We start from the raw sequence: 23,635 nt of genomic DNA, 5'->3' as shown, positions 1-23,635 counted from the left end.
CTGACCTGAACAACGAGGTCTTCCATCACCTGGCCACACTGGCCATTGGCCAATAGCCATATTGACTATTCAGTACTATCTCTCACTACAAATAGTTACAGACTACCTACCTCGGGCTAGGTTTGAGGAGATACGGTGATGTAAGACATTAACCCTATCCCAATAGTATGCTAACCACTACACCGGAAGTGTACCTAATATGTAGAATACTAGAGCAGAGGGAGTGGCCAGCTCAGCCTGGGAGATGGAAGAAGGCTCAGTAAGCCAGTAGGAGCCCTGACCTGGCCCAGGTGCTGGGGAAGTGAATAAGCCATTGCCCTTTCCTTCCAGGAGTTTATTCTGCAGTAGGTGAAGTTGACATGTAAACAGACATTTCCAATACAGTGAAGTGGGTACAATAACAGAGGTATGCACTGAGTAAGGAAGTGGTTGTGGAAGAGGGACTGTGTGGACTTTGAAGTATGTACAGAAATTTAGGAGTTTACCCAGGAGACAACGAGGAACAACAGCTGTCATTTAGCCTTTAATATTCACTACTGGTCTCCCTCCTCCACCACATTATACTACTAGTCCTTAGAACCAGAATTGAATGTTCCTCAAAGGCATGAAACTTAATGAGAAGTTGATGTGCTTTCAGTGAGCCATGGGCTAGTCTTCCGGGGTGCACTGAAGCCCTCTGAGAGCAGTGATTGCTGGCCAGTGCCAGCAGTGAATGTCAGGCATGATGCAGTCAGAACGAAAGGCCTTGCCTTGTGCCGGAATGCTAGATAGCCCAAGAGGAAGACAAGAAAAATCACAGCCAGGAAATACTTGTGTTCCTTTTTTTAAAGATTTTATTTATTTATTCATGACAGACAGAGAGAGAGAGAGGCAGAGACACAGGAAGAGGGAGAAGCAGGCTCCATGCAGGGAGTCCGATGTGGGACTCAATCCCCGGTCTCCCGGATCACACCCCAAGCAGAAGGCGGCACTAAACCGCTGAGCCACCAGGGCTGCCCAATACCTGTGTTCCTAAGGAGGGGCTGACTCTGAATCTCTTCCATTGGCCAGCCTCTCCTACTTAAGCTTCAGCAGCTTCACTTTAGAAAAAAAGAATTTATTTATTTGAGAGAGAGAGCACAAGTGGGAGGGAGGGACAGAGGATGAGGGAGAAGCAGGCTCCCCACTGAGCAGGGAGCCTGATGTGGGGCTTGATCCAGGATCCTGAGATCATGACCTGAGCCAAAGGCAGACACTTAACCTATGGAGCCACTCAGGCACCCCAGTTTCACTGCCTTTGAGTATAAGCAACTTTGACACCAACTGACCATAAAGATTAATGGTATTCACGCTGGTTTGGAGAAGAGGGCAGGTGAACTGGGTTTAGGAATTTAAGCTAGCAGGATGACAGTGTCTGGGAGTAACTTGCTTCCGATGGTGTTCCAGATGGGGACCTGCCACCTCAAAACAGCGTAGGTTTCCAGGCCCTACAGGTGCTTTCCTGCCTCCATGTTCCCTTAATTGCCCTCAGTCATGAGTGGAGCTGATCTCTGTGGCTGATCTTCTTGGGGTCTAGCACCCCATGCAGTGTCTGCTGCCAGGGGTTGGTTTTCTGTGAAGTACATTAGTCAACCATAATAAGCACTTGTCACAAGACAGCAAAAGAACACTGACAGTTTAAATTGCCCGGTACTTAAGGAAACCATGAAAACAGTGATTATTGCATCACCACTAGGTGAATAAATAACAAAAACAAATTAGCTTTAGGAATAAAGAAGCCAAAAAAAGTAGGTTGTTCTGAGTATGGTTTTTTGGATTTTCATATACCATTTCAAATAAATACCATTTTCATCTTTTTAGAACAAGTATGTATTTGTCATTGAATCATTAAATCTTAAGAATCAAGTTGTAAGATTATTTAGGTTGGAGAGATATTTCGGAGACACTTAGAGGTCATGTCCATGAGAACCGACTTTATGAATAATATTTCAGTCTCCCCAATTAGAAAATGGTAAACATTACGCCATTTTGAAGTAATATATTTTTGTTCTCCATACTCTTAGAATAAACTGTTTTCATCGCTGAGAGAAATAAAAATTAAGCACACTTAAAAAACCTGAGGTAGTTTCTTTATCTTCCCAATGGTTTCTGGTGAAGCCATGGAGAGAGGTCCTGCCTGGGGCTCCTCATGGGCTGAGGGAAAGGGATCTTTCATCTCTCTTCATGAATAGGACATCTTTCTACAGGTTTTTCCTAGTTCCTTTTCTCTTGCCCTTGGCTGAAGGATTCCTGCAGGGTTTTCTGGAAGATATCGGAGGTGATAGCCTGTTGTCTGGTAGCTTCTCTTAGGCCAGAGAATCTAGTCTGGAGTCCGAGAGAAGCTTTCCTCTTTACTGATGGACATTAGCTCCTGGTACCTGGAGGACCAGTCTCACAGTATGGACAGATAACATGTCTGGGGCTGACAATGCCTTCCTCCATAGGTATCAGTGACCATCATCTGATGGCAGTGGCGGTGGCTTTGTTTAACTCAAGATATAACTTGGAAACGGAAAGGAAAGCATTGGTTGGAAGGAAGGAAAAAATGCCCCAGTGATCTGTCATGAATGACACTGGTTCCTTTAGAGACAAGAGAGTCAGTTGCTCAGACCTTGGATTTACCCTTCATTCTTTCCTCCCACAGGGACCAGGAGGGTACTTCCGTTAGTACTTCTCTAATCCCGTACTAGGTAGATAAGTTTATGGACATGGAGCTGTTGCTAGTCTTCTCGTAGATAGAGACCTCTGTTGTTTGCCAAATACTCTGCCCTTAAAGAACAACGGAACATTTTCCCAAGGGATGTGGGGCCACCCAAGTTTTAAATGTTTCAAGGTAGGATAGGTACCAATTGTTTTTTTTAATTCCAAGAAATTCTTTCTGGAGGCCTGGTATCATGGGAAATCTCCCACCTGTTCACTGTGGTCATCTAGCTGTGTGACTCCTAATACTTGTTTCAACTTTCCTGTCAAGTCTTAGACATACAAATGGATTCTCTACTTTTTAAAGAAATGTGGCTTTGAGATAGGAAAGAATTTGCTAAATTGAAAAAATAAAAAGGTGCATTCTTCAGAATCTAGGTTATCAACCATCAGGACATAGCTCTTCTGCACTTTGGACAGATGCCCTATGTTGTTTTAATTCAGACATGTGGACATTTTTGCTTTCACCCACAACATCTTCTCCTCTGATGGCCTGCTGTAGATATCTTATATGTAATAGGTTATTGTAAGTGTTCTCTAGTTGGATTAGAGCAGAGTCTTCATAATAGAGATAACTCACTAAGAGCCTCTGTGAAAGCTATAGAAGCTCAAATCAAAACAAATTTCCTCAGCTCCTATTATGTGTCAAGAGTAGACTATGCTAATTTGCATCTGGTACTCCCACTGTGTGTGGGATATACCTGTACAGTCAAGTGTGAGAAACCATGTGGGTGAAAGATTCTCTTTTAAAGATAGGTGAGTGGTGGGCTGGAGGACAAAGAAATCGCTGTTGTCTTTAAGTCAAAGATACTATTGACGTGGGGCTATTATTATTAGTTGAGTTAGTAATAATCTGATCACTCTCTGGATGAAAGGTGGAGATACTATTATGAGTCTCACTTTGATAATGAAATTAGTAATAATTTCATAATGGATGTCGTGTTTCTTTTGTATTCTTTTGTGTTCGTGCGGGAGTGCGTGTTTCATTAGACATATTTCTGTCTCAAAGTATAGAATTCTTCTTTCTGCAATAAACATCCTTTCTCTCTCTGGTTTTAGTTATATCTTTATATTGTGAGCAGTTCTATAAAATCATAATGGGGTTTTGCAGTTTATGGTTGTCAGCTGTGTAAAAAGACAAAAGTATTTATTGAGGTTTTAATTGTATATATTATGTAAAAATTACACTAGATTTATGTATTTTTATTTAAGAAAAAAAATTTTTTTTATTTTTAAATAAACTCCACACCACACATGGGTCTTGAACTCACAACCTTGAGAGTTGCATGCTCTACCAGCTGAGCCAGCCAGACACCCTCCAAATTAAACTGGATTTAAATGCATGTATTTGATAAAAGTCAAATAATACATAATTTTAGAGGCCCTATCTACTTTGATACACCAGAGACTCTGTGGTACTTCCATAAATGTCGGGGTGGATTTTTTATTAATTCTGACTTCTAAAAGTTACCACAAATCAGACATTTTAATTTGGCCTCACATCATTGACATTAGTAAGCTGAGAACTGACTTCCATTATGCTGCTCATTTGGCTTTGCTGAGTATGGCAGGTGAGGAGGACTTCTGCTGAAAGGAGAGACATTGAAGTTTTGCTTCTCCACAGATCTTCTGTTGCTCTCAAGGACACAGCCAGGCTGTGCAAGCACACACTAGGGGGCCATACACAAGCACATGTTGTGCTCTGACACCACCGCAGAGCATCCCTGCTGCCTGGGCTTCCCTCCCCTCACACTTACATGCACTTCTGTCTACCCCTTGGCTCTCGGCTCTCATTTCTGCTGTAAAGAAAGTAATTAAAATGTTGGTATCCTGGCAGAGGTTTTGAAACTTAGTTATGAGTAGTTTGTCTGAGATTGCAGACTCAGATAGCTTTTGAAAATACATTTTATGGGAAAACATGCAGTATCTGCCAGGAGATTGGGACTGTTTCTTCTTTTGGCCCTGTACTTCTATCCAATATTTTATTTTTTTACTGAAAGGTTCTGGTCAAAGTTATAGGCTCTCTCTTTAAAAAAAAAAAAAAATCCTGATTTATTTATTTTTTTCTTATATTAGGAGTAAGTCCAAGTTGGAGGGCTGCATGAGCATTTCTGAATAAAATAATGGAACATTTTAGGATTTCCTGGATGCTACTAGCTGGTACTTTCTTTGCCAGATTCAGAGTTAATGGCCAAATAGATCCTTCAGTTTTCTGTAACTGTATTTGAGGCAAATGGAAATGATTGTGTGAGAATGGAGAATGGAGATATGGAACTACACCTGCCTCAAGGCTTTCAGAGACAACTGTGCTTGCTGTCCTCTGGCCTGCAGCTCAGTTCTGTAATGAAATACTCCTCCTGGAGGACCACACTTGAAGAGCAGCTCTTGAGCAAAAAGTCTCAGGGCGCCCTCAGAAGGTCTTTGGCCGAAATCTCTGCGTTGTTAGCCAGAACCCGCCCCTATTAATAATGCTCTAATTCTGAGCCCTGATTAGCCTGACAATATGCTGGTTTCTATTCTTCATCAGCCTCCCTTGAGCTTTTCTCTATGATCTGAACCCATATTACTTTTCCCCGGTCTGCCAGGGTCCTGACTTACCTTACACGACTCATCATCGTGACCTACCTAACTTTGCTGTGCTCTTCCAGTGTGAGAGTGGAATGAAGGAGGAGGAGGAGTTGTCAGTGTCAAAGCTTCTTTCAGAGCCACTGAACTATGCAGAAAAGCAGCTCTGGATCCCAGACTAGTTGGGGCCACTGGCCAGGGGCCAGGGAAGAGAAATTAAGCAGGACTTAATAGCTCACAGAGAACTCTGCAGACTTCATGTTTAACTTTTTTCCTGAAACTATTAGTATATAGTTGGGTATTGCATGAAGTGGGAAACACTTATAAAATCTGTAATGAAGCAAATTAAATAGTAACCTGGAAAATCCATCCCCCATCATGATCTTGTCATAACTGATTAATTGATTCTTTCACAAAGTTTTGCTGAGCCCCTCGATGATGTCAGGGAGGAAGCTAGTGCTGGGGGTCAGGTGCATGGAGTCTGTGCCCTCAGAGAGCTTGTAGCAGGTTGCAAAATAGACTCCTAGGTTACTGCAGTCTCATGTCGTGACTATCCAGTGGAAGCGTGTCAAGAGGCAAGGATGGGAGTGGGGGTTGTTATCAGCACAGAGGGGAGGTGTGGGTGAAGTGAGAGAGGGAAGACCAGAAGCTGAGGGGCCTCAGATGGGAAGAAACAGGTAGAGTACTTACAGTGAGTTTGATGGTTTTTCTGTTTTCATCTTAAATGTATAATATAATGATGAAGTCTGGAAAAATCTATGTGAATTCAGGAACTGTCGAGAAGCACTAAAGAATAAACAGAATAACTTCAGAATAAGTCTGACAGCATTGCCGTCTTTCCCCTTTGACTGAGTGCACCATTTCGCTGCCATGTAGCTGTCTGGATAAAAGTAAGAATCTGTGTGTCAATCTCAATTCTACAATTCTGAATTTCTGATAGGAACCAGCTGTTGTGATTAGCAAGTCCCACATATCCAGGGCAGATTGTCACAAGAGTAAACACTAATGCATTTAAGCCAAGTTAATAAAACTATAAATAACTTATTACTGTCCAAGTGCTCTTAAAAGTAATTATGCTTTCAATTTCTATTAGTTTATTTGTGCAGATGCTGGAACCAAACTAGCGGAGTCAACAATCCTGAGCAAGCAGATGATTGCCTCTGTACCTGGAGTAAGTCCTGGCTGAATTAACTATCTGTGTTTTATATTTCTTCTCATTTTCCCATTTAATAAAGAGGCATTTCTGGTCTGTGTCCTGGTTCACTCTTGATAGAATAAACACTGTAAAACTGAGAACATATTAGCATTAAAAAAAAAAAAAGAAAGAAAGAAAGAAAGCACTAGTGAAAATTTAAGTTAATCCCAGTCCCTGGAAACTTTTAATTCCAGGAGACATCAGTAAAACTGAAGCAGCCAGTTAAGGGAAGGAAAGAAATTACCAGACATACAAAATACATTTGATTACAATTCAATTTTTCCAGAATCAATTTTCTTTTACTGGCTCCCATTAACCAACTCAATTTAACCACTGCCAGAAAGAAATAAGCATTATGACACTTTGGTTTTCTTTGTAATATTTCCTCTGAAAATTAAAATAAAAATCCCATTATTATGAACCAGTGAACTATTTGGTAAAATAGGTTAAGATTTTCACGGACAGAGCTAACGATGAGAAACCACCATAACATCGAGAGTAAGTTGACTGCAACGAAACTCAAGAAATTGTAGAGATATTTATTGTTAGTTGAAAAAAAGTATTTAAGTTTTAAATTATTTAAATTATTTAAATTTTCAGTAGGGAAATTTTTAAAGAAAAAGGATCACCTATAATCCCTCTGCCACTTTCATTGCTACTGTGTATGTGTGTGTATGTATATATATATTCCTACAAAGACAATCCTCATGTTTATTTTGAATTATATCCTTGGCATAAATTCCTTAGAAAGAAGGAATGTCTTAATGCTATGTAGTCTCCTATTGTTTTCTAAAAAAGTTTTTATTAATTTACATTTATAAGTATACCAGTTTTATTTACAATGGTAAACATTTTATTAAAATACTAGTTATTTAATTTTTTTTATATGGAAAAATTTTATGACAGAGAAATAATAATCACTCAACACAGAGATAGTTTTGTTGCCACCATACTAATATATTTTCTTTCACTTTTTCTCTGCATATTTTTTTAAACCTAATTATAATATAGATGCAGCTTTGGTTTCATATGTCCTAAGCATTATTTCCAAAGTTTGATGGCTCACCTCTTGTGAATGCACCATAGAATAGTGCTTAAGTGGATGTGGGTTAGACTCACAGCAGCATCTGAGGTCTGCCATTTACTAGCTGTGTGATCAGGAAAGTTATTTAACCTATAATTCTTTGATTTGTATTATCTATAGAATGGGATATAATAGGGCCCAATGTCTAGTTTGGGGAGTGAGATAATGCACAGAAAGCATATTAACATGATGCCATATATATAGTAAATGCTAAGTAAACATTACCTATTATATATATTAACATTAATTATTTTGTGATATTTTTGTTAATTTCAATATTTTGCAGTCATAACTAATATGTGAGAAACATCTTTGTGCTTAAGTCTTCATCTATCTTTGAGACTATAATAAATTTTTGGGAGTAGAATTACTAGACTATGTTTTTTTAAAGAGATCTTAATAGTAGTTAGGGTGATAAAAGATGCTATGAGATGAATTTCCAGCCACCTAACACACAGAAAATTGATTGTTTGCTCATATTAAGTTTAAATGGGTATCCTGATTAGTAGGAGGAGGAGGACTCCCATATGAAAGTTTGGGGATCAGGTTCCTTCTGTCATGTGCAGTCCTCTGCAATCTGCACGTAGGTGGGAAAGAGAAGAGAATATTGTACGTGGAAGGTTTTCATGAGCCAGGTCTGAATGATGCATATTTCTTCTACTCACACTCATTGGCTAGAACTGTCATATGGCCACTCCTGACTGCAAGAGATGGTGGGAAATTTGGTCTAGTTGCATGGGAGGGAAGAAGAGAAGCAGTTCTCTAAGGACTTAGCCAGTCTGCTGCACACTCACTAGTTTCCTTATTAATTCTTTAAAACTCAGTATTTGCCACCTACATGATAGCTTAAAAATAATATACCTAATAAATCAGAATTTTGTTGAAATCGTTAAGTAAAAGACAAACATTCCAATAACAGAAAAGCAAAAAGTTAGAGGATCCATATACAGAATCTTTTCCAGTGCCCAGTAAGCCATTCAGACAAAATATGCTTTTTACCGTCACTAACAATTGGTTAACTATAAATTAATACAAAGTATTATAATATTTAAAAACATAAAATTGAAATCAGCTAGCAAATCAGCAGATCTTTCTTAATGATTAAACTTATTGATGATGTAAAACAAGCATTCTTTTAAGCTGCTAGTGGTAGTGAAAAATGGTACCCCCTTGCCAAAAAACAATTTGAGAATTTATTTCTAGTACTGTGTTTGAGAAAATAATTTAATAATAAATATAAATAAAATAAAATACTTTAATATACACATAAGGAATATATTTATTAAAGTAGCATTTAAAATAGTAAAAATATGAAAATAAAATTAAGATCTAACATTAGCATGTTGTTTTTAATTTTTTACTTTTTTAAAGATTTTATTTATTTATTTATTTATTTATTTATTAGGGAGTGAGAGAGCACAAGTGGGGGAAGGAACAGAAGGAGAAACAATCTCCCTGCTAAGCAGGGAGCCTGACTTGGGACTCAATTTCAGGACCCTGGAATCATGACCTGAGCTGAAGGCAGACACTTAGCTGACTGAGCCACCGAGGCACCCTAGCATATTGTTTTTTTAAAACTCTTTTGAGTATAGTGGACATTTGAATTACTTTCACATCTTGGCTACTATACATAATGCTGCAGTAAACATAGGGGTGCGTATATCTTTTAGAATTAGTGTTTTTGTTTTTTTTGGATAAATACCCAGTAGTAGAATTTTTGGATCACTCTGTGTTTCTATTTTTAATTTTTTGAGGAATCTCTATACTGTTTCTGCAGTGGCTGCACCAGTTTACATCCCCATCAACACTGTACAAGAGTTCCTTTTGCTCCACATCCTTGCCAACACTTGTTATTTCTTATCTTTTTTTATTTTAGCTATTCTGGCAGGTGTGAGGTGGATATCTCATTGTGGATTTGTTTTGGTTTTTTGTTTCTTTTTTAAAAGATCATTTGATTTTGATTTGCATTTCCCTGGTAATGAGTGATGTTGAGCATCTTTTCATCTGTCTGTTGGCCAACTGGATGTCTTCTTTGAAAAAATGTCTTTTTAGATCTTCTGCCCATTTTTTAATCAGATTTTTTTGGTGTTGATTCATATTAGTGTATTGTTTAAATAAAGTAAGTTACCGCCATAAAATAGATTATTTTGTGGCTACCAAATCAAATTTTCAAAGAGTAATTAGTTGGAAAATGCTTATGAAGGATTTAATTTTAAAGCAGTCTAGAAAAACGATCTCAGCCTTCTAAAAATTATGTGTATGTGTGTATATTATATGCGTTCAAAAATGTTGGAAACAAATATTGATAGTGACTGTCTCACTGATCGAAGACAGGAACTAGAACAGTGATTTTTCTCTCTTTTGTTAATTTCTATTTTCCAAATTGAAAATGTGTCACTTTACAATCTCAAAAACAGGGATCCCTGGGTGGCGCAGCGGTTTGGCGCCTGCCTTTGGCCCAGGGCGCGATCCTGGAGACCCGGGATCGAATCCCACATCGGGTTCCCGGTGCATGGAGCCTGCTTCTCCCTCTGCCTGTGTCTCTGCCTCTCTCTCTCTCTCTCTCTCTCTCTCTGTGACTATCATAAAAAAAAAAAAACAATTAAAAAAAAAAACAATCTCAAAAACATAACTTTGAAATGAGATATGAGTTTCAAGGAAGAATTGGGTATGAGTCACTTCCATTCATGTTTTTATGTTTAGATCGCTTTTCAGCACCTTAGCATCAGTTTCCCTATTGAAATGAATATGGGCATTCTGAAACAAGTGGAGCTTGACTCTTTATGTTTTTTGCTTTTTTAAAAAACAACACACCTAAGGTTATGCCTATGTTTTTGCAAAGTAAAAAAGAAAAAAAAAAGGTGGGTGGGGAGATTGGAAATGATATGCTTCGTTTTATAAGGGTAGATGGCTAAGATGATCCTGCACTTGAAGGCTTTTATTAGATGTAGATGCTGTCTCTGGAGCCAAAGTAACTGGATATTAGTAAATTCATCGCTCTCATTTTTTTGAAAGTTAAAGTGAAAAGACAAATATTGAATAATGCACCTAGTAATTATTTTCCTTGACATTTGCCTCACTGAAATGGTATAAAATATTGCCTATGAAAGAAACAAATCCCTTTGAAGAAATTAAAGAACAGAGTATATGCTCCTATTTGCATGACATGTGAAAGGTCAGAGAAAATGAAATAAATAGGGGGGAAATCCTTTCTTGCACTAAAGGATTAATATTCCAAAAGCAGGAACACAATAACCTTTTATAATTCCTTCACTTGATTTAAATTAAAAGAAGAAAACCTTAGAACATACAAAATGCTTGGAAAACACCCTGACAGAACTGCCAATGACCTTATTTTACTGTTTGTTATCCTGTCAGAGGAACTGACAGGCGTAACATTCTAGAAGAGATAGAAGGTGATATAGTTCAGGGCTGTGCAGATTTACATGAATATGGGAAAATGAGAGCCACTGGGTGAGCTAGTTAAGTCTATAATGTTCCAGATTTTCCAAAAGAAAACTAAGAAAGGCCTTAGCATAGTATTCAGATGGCTTCAAAGATGACGGCCTGCTTTTGATCCACATTATATACAGCCTGATGTGTGGGTTCTCTCATACAGCTTTGATGGAGCAGCCTGTCTGTTCATTTGCCTTTTCTTTGCTTATAATCCTAAATTCACTGCATTGCCCTGGGCGGGCTTATGCCATTTAATAACGGGAGATGCAAGTATGCTTTCTTTTCCTTGAAAACTTCCCAAACATGCTGCTGGTGTGTAGGGAAGATGATCATTTCTTTTCTCTCTCTCTTTATCCGTGGCAGGAACACAGCAATCATACATTTATCTATTTAATAGTACACCTACTGTGTATAAGGAGCTAAATGATAAATGACTTGAATATAAGAATTTGGGGCTCTTTCAGTACATGTGATGTTTGTTTATATCCTTTTCTTCTTTGATGGGAAAAGATTCAAGCTTCTGGTGTTGGAATTTGGTGGCACATATTTGATGTGTACCTAAGGACTCCCCAGAGGGATAAGGGTTGCTCTAGTTGTAGGGTGATTCATGTCTTAAAGTCTCTGATCCGAATGGCTTTACAGAGGTTTGATCTCTGTATCCAGTCCAGTTGAAGAACAAGCACACAAAAACCAGTTAGATCACCCAGTGTAGAAAAAGCAGGTTAACGCTGTCTACCCTAGGCTGTCCCTGTGTCTTAGCTCTCCACCTCCAGCCTTTCATCAGTTTTTGTCCAAGCGGTAGGCAGTTAGTCACAGACTGTGGAGAGGAATGGAGTGAGTCAGAACCCCAGAAACTGACACAACTCATTAGTAAACAGTGTGAAGTCAGAACGAGACAGTGACTGCAGGCAGGGCCATAGTGAAAGGCCATGACTTGGGAGGGCACCCCCAGCGCTGTCCTTGTGTTTCAGTGTGGGACGGCTGCGATGGAGTGTGTGCGGCAGTACATCAACGAAGTGCTGGACTTCATGGCAGACATGCACACGCTCACCAAACTGAAGGTAAGAGGGCTTCCAAAGCTCGTCTCTGAACAAGACACAGAGATGTTTAGAGAACTAAGCAGACCGGATGGGATTTATTATTCCTTGGGGCAGCAGCTGGGGTGCTGTCTAACCAGCCTGGACCCTTGGGAGTCTGGAGCACTGAGTTTCCAGCCTGTGCAGAGAGGGAAAAGAAAGAAAGGATGTTTACATGGCAGGAGTTATGTGCATAGCTTTAATTCTACCATTTATTTGGTTCTCATGATGCCTCAATTTTACAGATGTAGAAACTGAGGCCCACGATGATACGGTAATTTGCTCAAGGTGGCTGTACCGATAATGGGTGGAGTCAGGGTTGACCTAAAACTGTAGTGGCTCCCCAGTCATTCTCTTTTCATTATGCCACTTAGTGTCACTTAACTACCTTGAGCCTCCGTTTGCAAGAAAAGCCTAAAATCTACCTTTGTCGAAGGTTATGAGGTTTGACGTGGCATTGTGCATGTGAAGAGACTTTTGTGAACCATAACACATTATGCAAACGTTAGCCTTTCATGGTGATCTGCATCAAAGCTCTCTTCTTCAAGGAAATAATTAAAGACAAGGGTTAGAACAAAATCTGATTTGCATATGGACAAAATCCCAGTGAAGTTGTTGAGCTCCTTGACTGATTGCTTTGCAGTGTGGGGCGAATTGCTGATACAAGTCAACTTCCCTGCCTGAAGTCAACTAGGGAACTAAAAGATTGATAGTCTCAGAGATCTGGGGAAGGCCCCAGACAGAGGGCAGAAGGGAATCCAAACATGGTCCAAGGAGCAGCCAGATTGCAAGCTGGCGGTAAATGATGCCTTTTTGATGAACAGGATCTAGTTGTCCCAGAAAGTCATCAGCTACAAATGCAGTTCCTCTATCTCCCAACTACATTTCCAGGCTCTGCTCGGATGATCCAGATCTTTCTTGGAATAGGGATAGATTTGCAAATGCTAGGTGGAAAGTAGACCCAGAATGTAAACTTCTGACTTCTTGCAGTATCTGAACCCAATTGTTCCTAAGCAAAATCCCCTGGCCCTTGACCATGCACTGGTTACTAACTGCTGAGTCTGGTTGCCCACGCTCAAATGACATTAATATCAAGTATAAAGAAGAGGAAAAAAAAAGTATAAAGAAGAGGAAGCATTGTTACCTAAACATTTAAGCTAGTTTTATAGTCACTTTCAAAATACAGAGAACATAATAAGAAGAATCCATGATGATCAAAAGGTTGGGGACTAGAGGTATAATTCGACACTCTAATTTGACATAGATTAGGAGGCAGATCAGAAAGGGCAAATGGCTTAACTAAAGCCATATGACTAATTAGGGAGGAACTGGGGCTGGAACATAGGTCTCAATTTCCAGTTCAGTGGTCTTTCCACTAAGCCACACTGAGGAAAGGAGTTTTTCTGCATTAATTCAACAAATATATATTGAGCACCTATAATATCCCTGGTGTTGTTCTAGACATGTAGGGATGCAAAAGTGAGCAAAAAGACACGGTAGCTGTGCTCATTTAATTTATAGTCTGGTAGTGGGGGCCAATTTTAATGAAAATTTCATACAAGATAAAGTAAAAGTGTGACTTTCATAATTGCTATGAAGAAGGGTAAAACAGTAGTACAGGAACTTCCCATAGGATGACATGACCTAGCCAGGGAAGTCAAGGAAGGCTTCCTGGAGGAAGTGACACTTGAGCTAAAATCTGGGTTATATGCTTGGGAGCGTGGTAGAAGGTGAGGGAATGACAGCCTGATCTTTTTTTAAAAGAATGACCTGGAAGGTTTTTCAGATGCCAAAGTCATGAGATACCATTTGCTTTTGCAGAGCCACATGAAGACATGTTCCCAGCCTCTGCATGAAGATACCTTTGGTGGACATCTCAAAGTTGGCCTGGCTCAGATTGCAGCCATGGAAATCTCACGGGGCAACCACAGAGATAACAAAGCTGTGATTCGCTATCTGCCTTGGCTCTATCATCCCCCTTCTGCAATGCAGCAAGGGTAAGGTCCTTATTAGTTCAGCAGCAAGGGCTAGAAGATGCATCAAAGATTTATGGGAGTGGGATGTGATTAGTTGGGAAGATGGGAACCAAGCCTCATCTCCATCCTTGCTGACCTGGCAGCACTTTTGGACACAAGCGCTTCCTGATATGCTGCCAATGAAAGGAACTTGCCCTCACACAAAAACCTCAGCCATATCCTGGTGGATGGTGAAAACTTGGAGCTTAGAAGTGCCATTTTAACTCTTAATTTGAACTAGTTAAACACATCAATAGGTATTTATTGAGCATTTACATAGCTTCTGCCTTCAAAGAGCATGTCGGATTGCAGCTGAAACAAAACCCGTAGCAGAGAGGAGATGAAGTGGTGGAGACACAAGGGAGAGGGGTGCTAGGCTGGTTTCAGGCTGCCATTTTGCATGATCAGCTTCCTGGCTGGAGGGGAGGCTGACAGTCGGGGTGAGGAGGGCAGGAAGGCAGCAGGAGGAAATGACAAGAAGGCTGGAAAGTGGGTGGCTGTGTGTTAGGTGCCCATCTCTATTCCTTCCCCTCTAGTGGGGATGTCAAACCTTCCAATGAGAAAAAAGGAAAGAATTTAGAAAAAGAAGCCTGTCGGAAGGGCAGCCAGGTTGGTGGAAGATGATTTTTATTCCCGTATCACCAGAAGCTGCTCTTTTCTCAAGCAGCTAAGGTCCAGGATCAGAGCAGGAAAACAGAAAAACAGTTACATCATTTTGTTGGCACTCTGTCACCTTGGTGTTTTATTGTATGTAATTGTCCATAAAATCACACTTTTAATGCCCTCTGTCAATAAGTAGTTGGTGAGCACCCAACAAAATAGAAACCATAAAGTCACCTCTAACACTTCCTTCTACCTGCCAGGCCAAAAGAATTCATCGAGTGTGTCTCCCGCATCCGTCTGCTGTCCTGGCTGCTCTTGGGCTCCCTCACTCATAATGCAGTGTGTCCAAATGCCTCCTCTCCGTGCCTGCCCATACCTCTGGATGCAGGCTCTCATATCGCAGACCATCTTATTGTTATTCTGATTGGATTTCCAGAGCAATCAAAGGTAAGTGATTTCTGCAAGCTGAAGACCATAGGCATCGAAATTGCTAATGGAAACCCTTATCAGCCAATTTTGTTTCTTCTGAAAAGAAAATGCATCTTATCACTTGCCCTCCTGTGGATGTTAGGAAAGCAGCTTTGTGCTAATGCCTTATTTAAAATTGTTTAAATTCCTACACTATCTTTGCTTCCCCCTTAAATTGTCTTTCAGTTTACTTTTATGAAGATTAAGTATGGAGGCAAGCAAGAATTAACTTCCTGGGCATTTCTGTCTCAAAATAATGAAGAGAAATAAGAGGCTAGCAATATAATAAAAATCCTATGATCAGTTTTTGGAACCCAATATGAGTTTGAGGCAAATTTTCGCTATCATTTTTCATGTGCTATCTATTCAGCTCACATCTCTAGAGATAAATATATAAAGATACAAAATGAAAATAAGGCCAATTGGGAACTCACTAATGTGCACACTAGAGTGACCTACACAGAGGAACTCTGTAAATTGTAGAGACAGATGATGTGCTTAAGGGGATAAAGTAAACCCTAGGTGGGGGTTTTACAGTCATGAGCCTGCAAAGCAAAGCAGACACACTGTACTAATCAGTTCAGAGAAGTCAAGGATGCTTCTTCGAAAGCTTAGGCCAGTTCCAGGAAGTCATGGTGGGTTTGGGAGCAGCTGGGACATAGGCCAGAGCAAGCCAACTCTGTGATAAGCTAGAGCACCATCCAAATGGCCTGAATGATGTTTACAGAAGGAATCAGGCAGTCAGTTCCCAGTATTTCGGGCCAGATGTGTATTTGATTCCTAACAATAGTACTTTGTAATTTGTGACCTTGAAAAAGTCATTCAACCTCTCTGATCTCCAGTCTTTTTGTGTGTAAAATAGATGAGGAGATGGTTTGAAAATTATGGAAGTGATCTTTGAAAAGTCTTTATTTAGCACGGTGTCTGGGACATTGTTGTTGCTCACTCAGTCGGGGCTTACCCTGGTAGGAATACTGTCTTTGCTGCTGCCATTTCTCCTACTTGTAGTCGTGTGATTGAGAAGTGCTGGCAGTGAGTTCAGATGTACCATCTTATTCCTCCTGACGACAGGGGGGTCCTATTATCCCCATGTTACAGACAAGGAAATACCTGAAGGTGGTAAAATGGTTATCCTTCCTAGTCTAGTTTAGAGAGGAGAATATCAGCGTCATTAAGGGACAAAGGGGTCGGTAGATGTGTTCTGAAGCCAAGATGCCTTCTCTTTGAAAAGATGCTCATTTTTCTCTGAATGCATGCCCACTGACCAAGTGAAAAGCAGGTTGTCTTCAGGTGGTAAATCACAAGTTTAACTTCTAGATCACTTCCTCTGCCTCAGATCACTGGAGGTAGACATGCTTTGGCTGTGTTGCTCAGGAGGCCAAGGCCCTGTGGGGCAGGCCCTGTGGAGCACTGCAGCCCACCGAGAGGTAACGGCTCCTGTCTCCTCCTTTTCAGACCTCCGTGCTCCACATGTGCTCTCTCTTCCACGCATTTATCTTTGCTCAGCTCTGGACCGTATATTGCGAACAAAGTGCCGTAGCTACAAATGTCCAAAGTCAGAATGAATTCAGCTTCACAGCGATACTTACCGCGCTAGAGTTTTGGAGCAGGGTAACGCCCAGCATCCTCCAGCTGATGGCCCATAACAAAGTGGTGAGTCCACGAATAAGTTTCTCCTTGTGGCTAAAAGGCGTGACCTACATCCAGTCCTCCCATTACCTTGTTCTTTAAGGATCTCAATTGTAATATACCAATGGATGGGGGATTTTTATGTTGTAAACTGGATGTTCTGCTTGCATAATAATTTTGATGGAAATACAAAGGAAGCAAGTCAATTTAGTAAAAACAACTTTTGTTCACTCTCTTTAGTGCCAAAGAAAATTTATATGAAACTTCTACCTCTAAGAGCTGTTTCACGCCTTAAAGTCAGGAGATTTTGGATTCCAAGACAATTTGGAAAGACCCCAGCCAATTGGGTCATCCTTGTGTGGTATTTAAGAGCAGATCAGCCACATATGTTCATTCCACTCAGGGCTCAAAATCTGGAAAGAGTTTCCCCTCTTTGAGTTGCCCCGGGAGGACTTAAGCCCGGCAATCTTCAAATCCAGTTCAGTTTTAACTTGGATGGCTCACCAAGAAAAGGGCTGCCCTAAATCTCGCTGGAAAATACCTGGAGTATTGTTAGCATAAGCCCACATCATTGAGCAAGCTTGGATTAGTCCTATGAAGTTAAGAGTGGAGGATATGTGGAGATGTGACAAGGAAGTTCTTTGATTCAGTTTGCTACTTTGGAGGATTCTCAGCTGGGAAAGCAGGAGTTAGTATCTTGGTTGTGGGGGCTTTATCAATCTAATTCTCATCTGTGAGGGACAGGAGTTCTGGAAGAGTGTATTGTAATGATGATTCCCCTATGCCCAGAAACCCAACGATGCACTGTCCACAAAAGGCATCCTGGAAATGACTTTTGATTGATTGATAATAGTCTAAGAAACATTTTCTCTCAGCTCTAATTGGAAAGGGGATTATATATTTCCTTCAGTGAAGCACTTCCTTGTCTTTGGGGAAGCAAATGTTATAAGGCAATTCTGTATGGAGAGAGGTTATTTTAGTTCAATTTAAAGGAAATTTATGTGACAGTTTTAGGGTGCACACACGGTTCTGTGAGATAAACATTTCCCAGATCATAGAGTCTGAGACTGAAGAAGAACTTAGAGAGCAAGCATTCTGTTCTGTAATTTTACAGGCAATGAAACTGGGACCTTAACTAGAGATTTGGTGTCTTTCTACTGTCATTAGTTTTTAGACACCATTAATACCTCTCTTCCAAATCTCTTGGTATGCAAAGGTTAGAAAATGAATCTGTTACAAATGAATTTTGTACAAATAATGCTACTAATGAGTTTGGATGAGTTTTATCCTGAAAAATTTATTAAACTATATATGCCAGTCTGATAAAATCCTCTTGGAGTGATCAAAATCCATCCTTAGGAATTTATTTTATTTTATTTATTTATTCATGAGAGACACAAAGAGAGAGGCAGAGACATAGGCAAAGGGAGAAGCAGGCTCCCCACGGGGAGCCCCATGAGGGACTCCATCCTAGGATCCTGGGATCACGACCTGAGCCAAAGACAGACACTCAACCACTGAGCCACCCAGGTGCCCCCAGCCTTAGGAATTTCTGATGAGGAGCATCCTCTGCACTGTATTTTGAACCATCATCAACGTGGCTGCCTTGTTCTATAGAGAACAAAGCCACAAAGACAGGTGTGTAATAAGTGAACAGCCACTCCAGGTGAAGAAACTGGAGAAAGGGTCAAGATGGAGAAAAGGACCTACAGCCAAATTCTGTAGTTGGAAGGAGGGAAGCAAAAGGCATGTATCCTCTGGTAGGAATTGCACGCAGATGAATGAGATTAATCCCTGAATTCCACTGGCAGCCCTGAGTCAGATAAAGAGGGCACAACTGTTGTAAAACCTCTGGAGCTCCTTAAAGCCAGGTTCTAGTTGAAATTCTAGAGGTTTCAAGGCTTCCGGATCACTGGGAGTGGAACTGATTTTCGTATTTGTTGTTTCAGATGGTAGAAATGGTGTGTCTCCATGTGATTAGTTTAATGGAGGCATTGCAAGAATGCAATTCAACAATTTTTGTCAAGGTAGGAAAATCTTATGATTTTTATAGACTGTTTCTTGCTGCTAAAAACAAATGTGGATTTACTTTGAATGTGCCTTTGATGAGGAAAACAAAACTGATTTAATTTTGACTATCAGAGTCGGGGACTGGAGAGTTCAGGCTCACATAACAACCCTTCCCCAAATGGTTATCATGTTATTTTTGCTCTTGCTCTACCACTGTGACTGACTCTAGCTGGATTAAAGATGTTGGACTGTGATTGCATGTTAACACAATTAATGAAAATAATACTTGAGAACGTTGATCTGAAAATGACCTTATAGTCCTATAAATTGGTTGGTGGCACCTCACCTTACAAGATATCCAGAAAACCAAGGAAAATAATCTTTCATTGTTTGATTTTGTAGCTAGAACTTTTTTCTAAAGTAAATTAATTTCATTTCCAATATTACTATTCTAAATCACTGTTTAGTGTATGAAAGTTTAAGTATTTGTCATCTGTCCAAGGATATCAGAGACATACTAGTGTGATAAATTTAGAGTAAAGAACTTAATTTCTCATTCTTTTTTTTTTTTACTTCCCCTCTTCTTCCTTTTCTTCTATCCTTCCACCTCTCCATCTTACTGATCATTAATTAAAGATCTTTAATTTTAGGCATCCTACAAATTGTGTACTGGTATCTCATCATGCTTTAAAGTTGCATTTCCTTGTTGACAGATGACATTAAACATCTTTTCATATGCTCATTTGCCATCCATGTATCTGCCTGGTAAAGTATCTGTTAAAATTATTTGCCCTTTTTTTTTTATTGGGATGGATCTTTTTCTCTTTTAATTGAATTTTAAGGCATAAGTCCTTTATCAGATATGAGATTTGCAAAGATTTTCTCTGCAGTTGTCTTTTCATTATCTTAACAGTGTCTTGTGAAGAGCAGAGGGTCTTAATTTTGATGAAGTACCATTTATCAAATTTTTCTTTAATGGATCATGCTTTAATGTTGTATTTTTAAAAATCTTTGCCTAACCCAAGGAAAATTGAGATCTTAACAATATTGAGTCTTCCAATCCATGAACACAGTATATCTCTATATATTTTTTAAAAGCTTTGATTAACTTCTTCCAGCAATATCATGTAGATTCCATATGTAGGACTAGCATAGTTTTGTCAAATTTATCCCTACGTATATCATAGTTTTATGGTATTATAAGTGGTATGGCCTTTTTATACTTAAATTTTTTATTGTTTGTTGGTAGTATTTAGAAATACAACTGATTTTATATTGACCTTTTACCCTGCAAACTGTTAAACTCATTTATTAGTGTTAGGTTTTTTTTTGTAGATTTCATCAGCTTTTCTGTATAGACAGTTGTGTCATGTGTAAATAAAGGCAGTTTAATTTCTTCTTTTCTAGTCTTTATGCCTTTTATTTCTTTTTCTTATTGTATTGCTCTGGCTAGATCCTGTAGTCCAAGTTGAATAGAAGTCATGAGAGTGGGAAACCTTGCCTTGTTCCTAATCTTAGGAAGAAACCATCCATCTTCGCTCATTAAATGTTAGCTGTCATAGGTACTCTTTGTCAAACTGAGCAAGGTTCCCTTCTATTCCTGGTCTGCTACAAATTTTTGTCAGGAATAAACCGTAGGACTTTTCAGATACTTTTCCTACATTTATTAAGATGGTTATTTGACTATTCTTTTTGACTGTTAACAAGGTAAACTTTATGGATTGATTTTTGCATGTTAAACTAATCTTGTGTTCCTGAGACAGACCATACTTGGTTGTGCTGTGTATTATTTATCCTTTTTATATCTTGCGGAATTCTATTTGCTAACATTTTAAAATAATTTTTTGCATTGATGTTCATGAGGAATGTTGGGCTGTAAATCTCTTTGCTTGTGATAACTATTTTTGGTTTTGGTATCAGGGTAATGATGGCCTTAGAATGATTTGGGAAGTATTCCTTCCTTTTCTGCTTCTTGAAAAAGTTTGTATAGATACCGTGTTTTTTTTTCCCCTTAAATATTTGATAGAACTCACCAGTAGAACTGCCTGGGCTTGAAATTTTCTTTGCAGAAGAGTTTTAAATTACAGAGTCAATTGCTTCAATAGATATAGTGCTATTTAAGTTATCTGTTTATTCTTGAGTAATCTTTAGGATATTGTATGTCTTTCAAAGAATTTATCCATTTCATCAAGGTAGTCAATTTTATTGGCATGAAGTTGTTAATAATATACTTTTAATATCTGTAGGATCAGTAGTATGCCACCTCTGTAATTCCTGACATTGGTGATTTGTGACTTCTCTTCTTTTTTCCCCCTGGTCAGTCTGTATAGAGGCGTATCAATTTTAGTCAGTTTTTGATTAAAAAACAACAATAACCAGCTTTTGGGTTGTTTTCATTGATTTTCTCTCCGCATTTTATTTCATTGATTTCTGTTTATTCTTTCTTTTGATTACTTTAGATTTAATTCACTCTTGTCTATTATAAATAATATATTTTTTTGTCTATCATAAATTTACCTCTAAGCCCTGGTTTAGCAGTATCCCACAATTCGATATATTGTGTTCTCATTTATATTCAGTTCAAAATACTTTCTAACTTCCCTTTTGCTTTCTATTTTAACTCATTTTCAGTTATTTAGAAATATGTTATTTATTTTTCAAATATTTCAGGATTTTCTATTATGGATTTTTAGTTCCATTTGTGGTCAGAGAACATACTGTATATAATTCTGTATATATACAGAACATACTGTATATAATTTTGGTTATTTTAAATTGAGATTTGTTTTATGGCCCAGAACATAGTCTATCTTGGTAAATGCTCTGTGTGCACTGGAAAAGAATATCCCTTCTGCTTTTTGGGGGGGTAGTTTCCTATGCTGCTTGATTCTAGCTTATTAGTAGTGTTGTTCAAGTCTTCTGTGTCCTTCCTTCTGTCTACTTATTGTATCAATTATTGAGAAAGGGGTATTGAAATGTCTCCATAACTGTGGATTTGTTTATTCATTTTTTTCAGGTTTACCAGTGTTTGCTTCATGTATTATGAATCTCTGTTATTTGGTGCATAAATGTTTAAGATTAGTATGTCTTCTTAATAAAAGGGATTCTGAAGTGGTTGTCTTCATTCTCAGGAATCATCTGAGGAATCAAAGTGAACAGTACTTTGACATTAATAAAGGCAGTCTAGTTTTCTTTTGACTACTGTTAGGATGGTCTATCTTTTAACATCATTTTACCTTTTAACCTCTTTGTGTCTTTATGTTTATAGTCTATTTCTTAAAGGCAGCAGATAGCTAGATGTTGCATTTCTTTTAAATCCAGTCTGACAGTCCCTTCCTTTTAATTGGGAGTCTATAAACCGTCTTCATTTAATGTGTTTTGTGCCATTGTTGGGCCTAAATCTATCACTTTGCAATTTGTTTTCTATATTTCCCATCTGTTTTATATCTTTTATTCTTTCTTTTTTTTTTTTCCTTTTGCCTTCTGTTGGATTGAGTTTTTGACGATTACATTTTGGCTGTAATCTCCTCTTCCTTTTCTAGTTTCTTTTTCTTTTTCTTTTCTTTTCTTTTTTATTTTTTTAAGATTTATTTATTTATTTGAGAGAGCAGAGTGAGAAAGAGAGAACACAAGTGAGGGAGGAGGGGCAGAGGCAGAGGGAGAAAGAAAAGCAGGCTCCCTGCTAAATAGAGAGTGTGATGTGGGGCTTAATCCCAGGACCCTGAGATCATGACCCAAACCAAATGCAGACACTTAACCAACTGAGCCACCCAGGTGTCCCTCCATTGATTGATTTTTATTCTCATTATAGGTCTTTTCCTGCTTTTTTGCATGCCTGGTAATTTTTTATTACATTCTTGAGATTTTGAAGTTGACTTTTTTGGGTACTGGATATTTTTGTATCCCTATAAATATTTTTGGGCTATATTCTATGATACAGTTAAATTATTTAGAAGGATTTTTTTCCTTTTGAGACTTGCTTTTAAGCCTTGTCAGGTAATCAGAGCTGCATTTTGTCTAGAGCTAATATTTCTTTACTACTAAGGTAATAGCCTTCTGAGTATTCTACTTGATATTCTGTTAAAGAACTTAAATTAAAAAAGGAAAAAATAATTGTCCACTCTAACTAGTTTGTGGAGACACAAATTATTGCTGGCACTGTGTGATCACCACTCATCTTTTTGGGTTGTTTTGTCTTCAGCCTTGGGTGGTTTCCTCACATGTGTGCACTGGTCAGTAGTTAGCTGAAGATTCAAGGGGGACCCGTTATGGATCTTTCTGTGCAGCCCTCTCACCTCCAGTACTCTCTGCCTGACAAACTACACACCTCGGTCTCTCTAGACTCCCAGCTCCTTTTCCACAGGGAAACAGGCTCTGCTCAGGTCCTGGAAGCTTTCTAGGCAGTGAGCTAGGATAACTGTAGGGCTTGCCTTGTTTCCTCTCCCTCAGGGATCGCTGTGCTGCACTGCTGATGCCCACGGTCTGAAAACCATTATTTCATATACTCCATATGGAATTTTAGTTGTTCCAGGCAGGAGGATAAATCTGGTCTTTGTTATTCTATCTTTCCTGAAAGAGAGAATTTCACACCTAATTTTAGTTTTGAGAGCTGGAACAAGCATGGAGTGAAATGAATGCAGTCTAACTGAGCAGAAAGTCTTTAATTTTTTCCTGTAGCATAAACCAAGATAAGAGGAAAGGTATCAATTTTACTTTGGTGAAAAACAACCCTTTTTTTTTTTTAATATACATCGGTTTTCTGGATATCATTTCTAGAGAGGAAAAAACCCCAACCAACTTTATTATAACATTACAG

At 38.9% G+C, this 23,635-nt stretch overlaps 1 protein-coding gene across 1 annotated transcript in view; it reads left to right on the top strand.

The window, feature by feature from the left end:
• UNC79 (unc-79 homolog, NALCN channel complex subunit) overlaps nt 1-23,635 on the top strand; it is a 235,537-nt gene that overhangs the window by 206,354 nt on the left and 5,548 nt on the right. Inside the window, exons 44-49 of the mRNA XM_041757925.1 lie at nt 6,377-6,454; nt 11,990-12,079; nt 13,916-14,091; nt 14,973-15,159; nt 16,636-16,833; nt 18,759-18,836. Coding sequence (XP_041613859.1) covers nt 6,377-6,454; nt 11,990-12,079; nt 13,916-14,091; nt 14,973-15,159; nt 16,636-16,833; nt 18,759-18,836 — 807 coding nt within the window. The remainder of the gene's footprint in view (nt 1-6,376; nt 6,455-11,989; nt 12,080-13,915; nt 14,092-14,972; nt 15,160-16,635; nt 16,834-18,758; nt 18,837-23,635) is intronic.

This window comes from Vulpes lagopus, chromosome 6 (genome assembly GCF_018345385.1).
Source record: "Vulpes lagopus strain Blue_001 chromosome 6, ASM1834538v1, whole genome shotgun sequence".
NCBI classification, from domain to species: Eukaryota; Metazoa; Chordata; class Mammalia; order Carnivora; family Canidae; genus Vulpes; species Vulpes lagopus.
The sequence above is the reverse complement of the archived record's forward strand: the minus strand, read 5'-3'. Positions and strand labels throughout refer to the sequence as shown.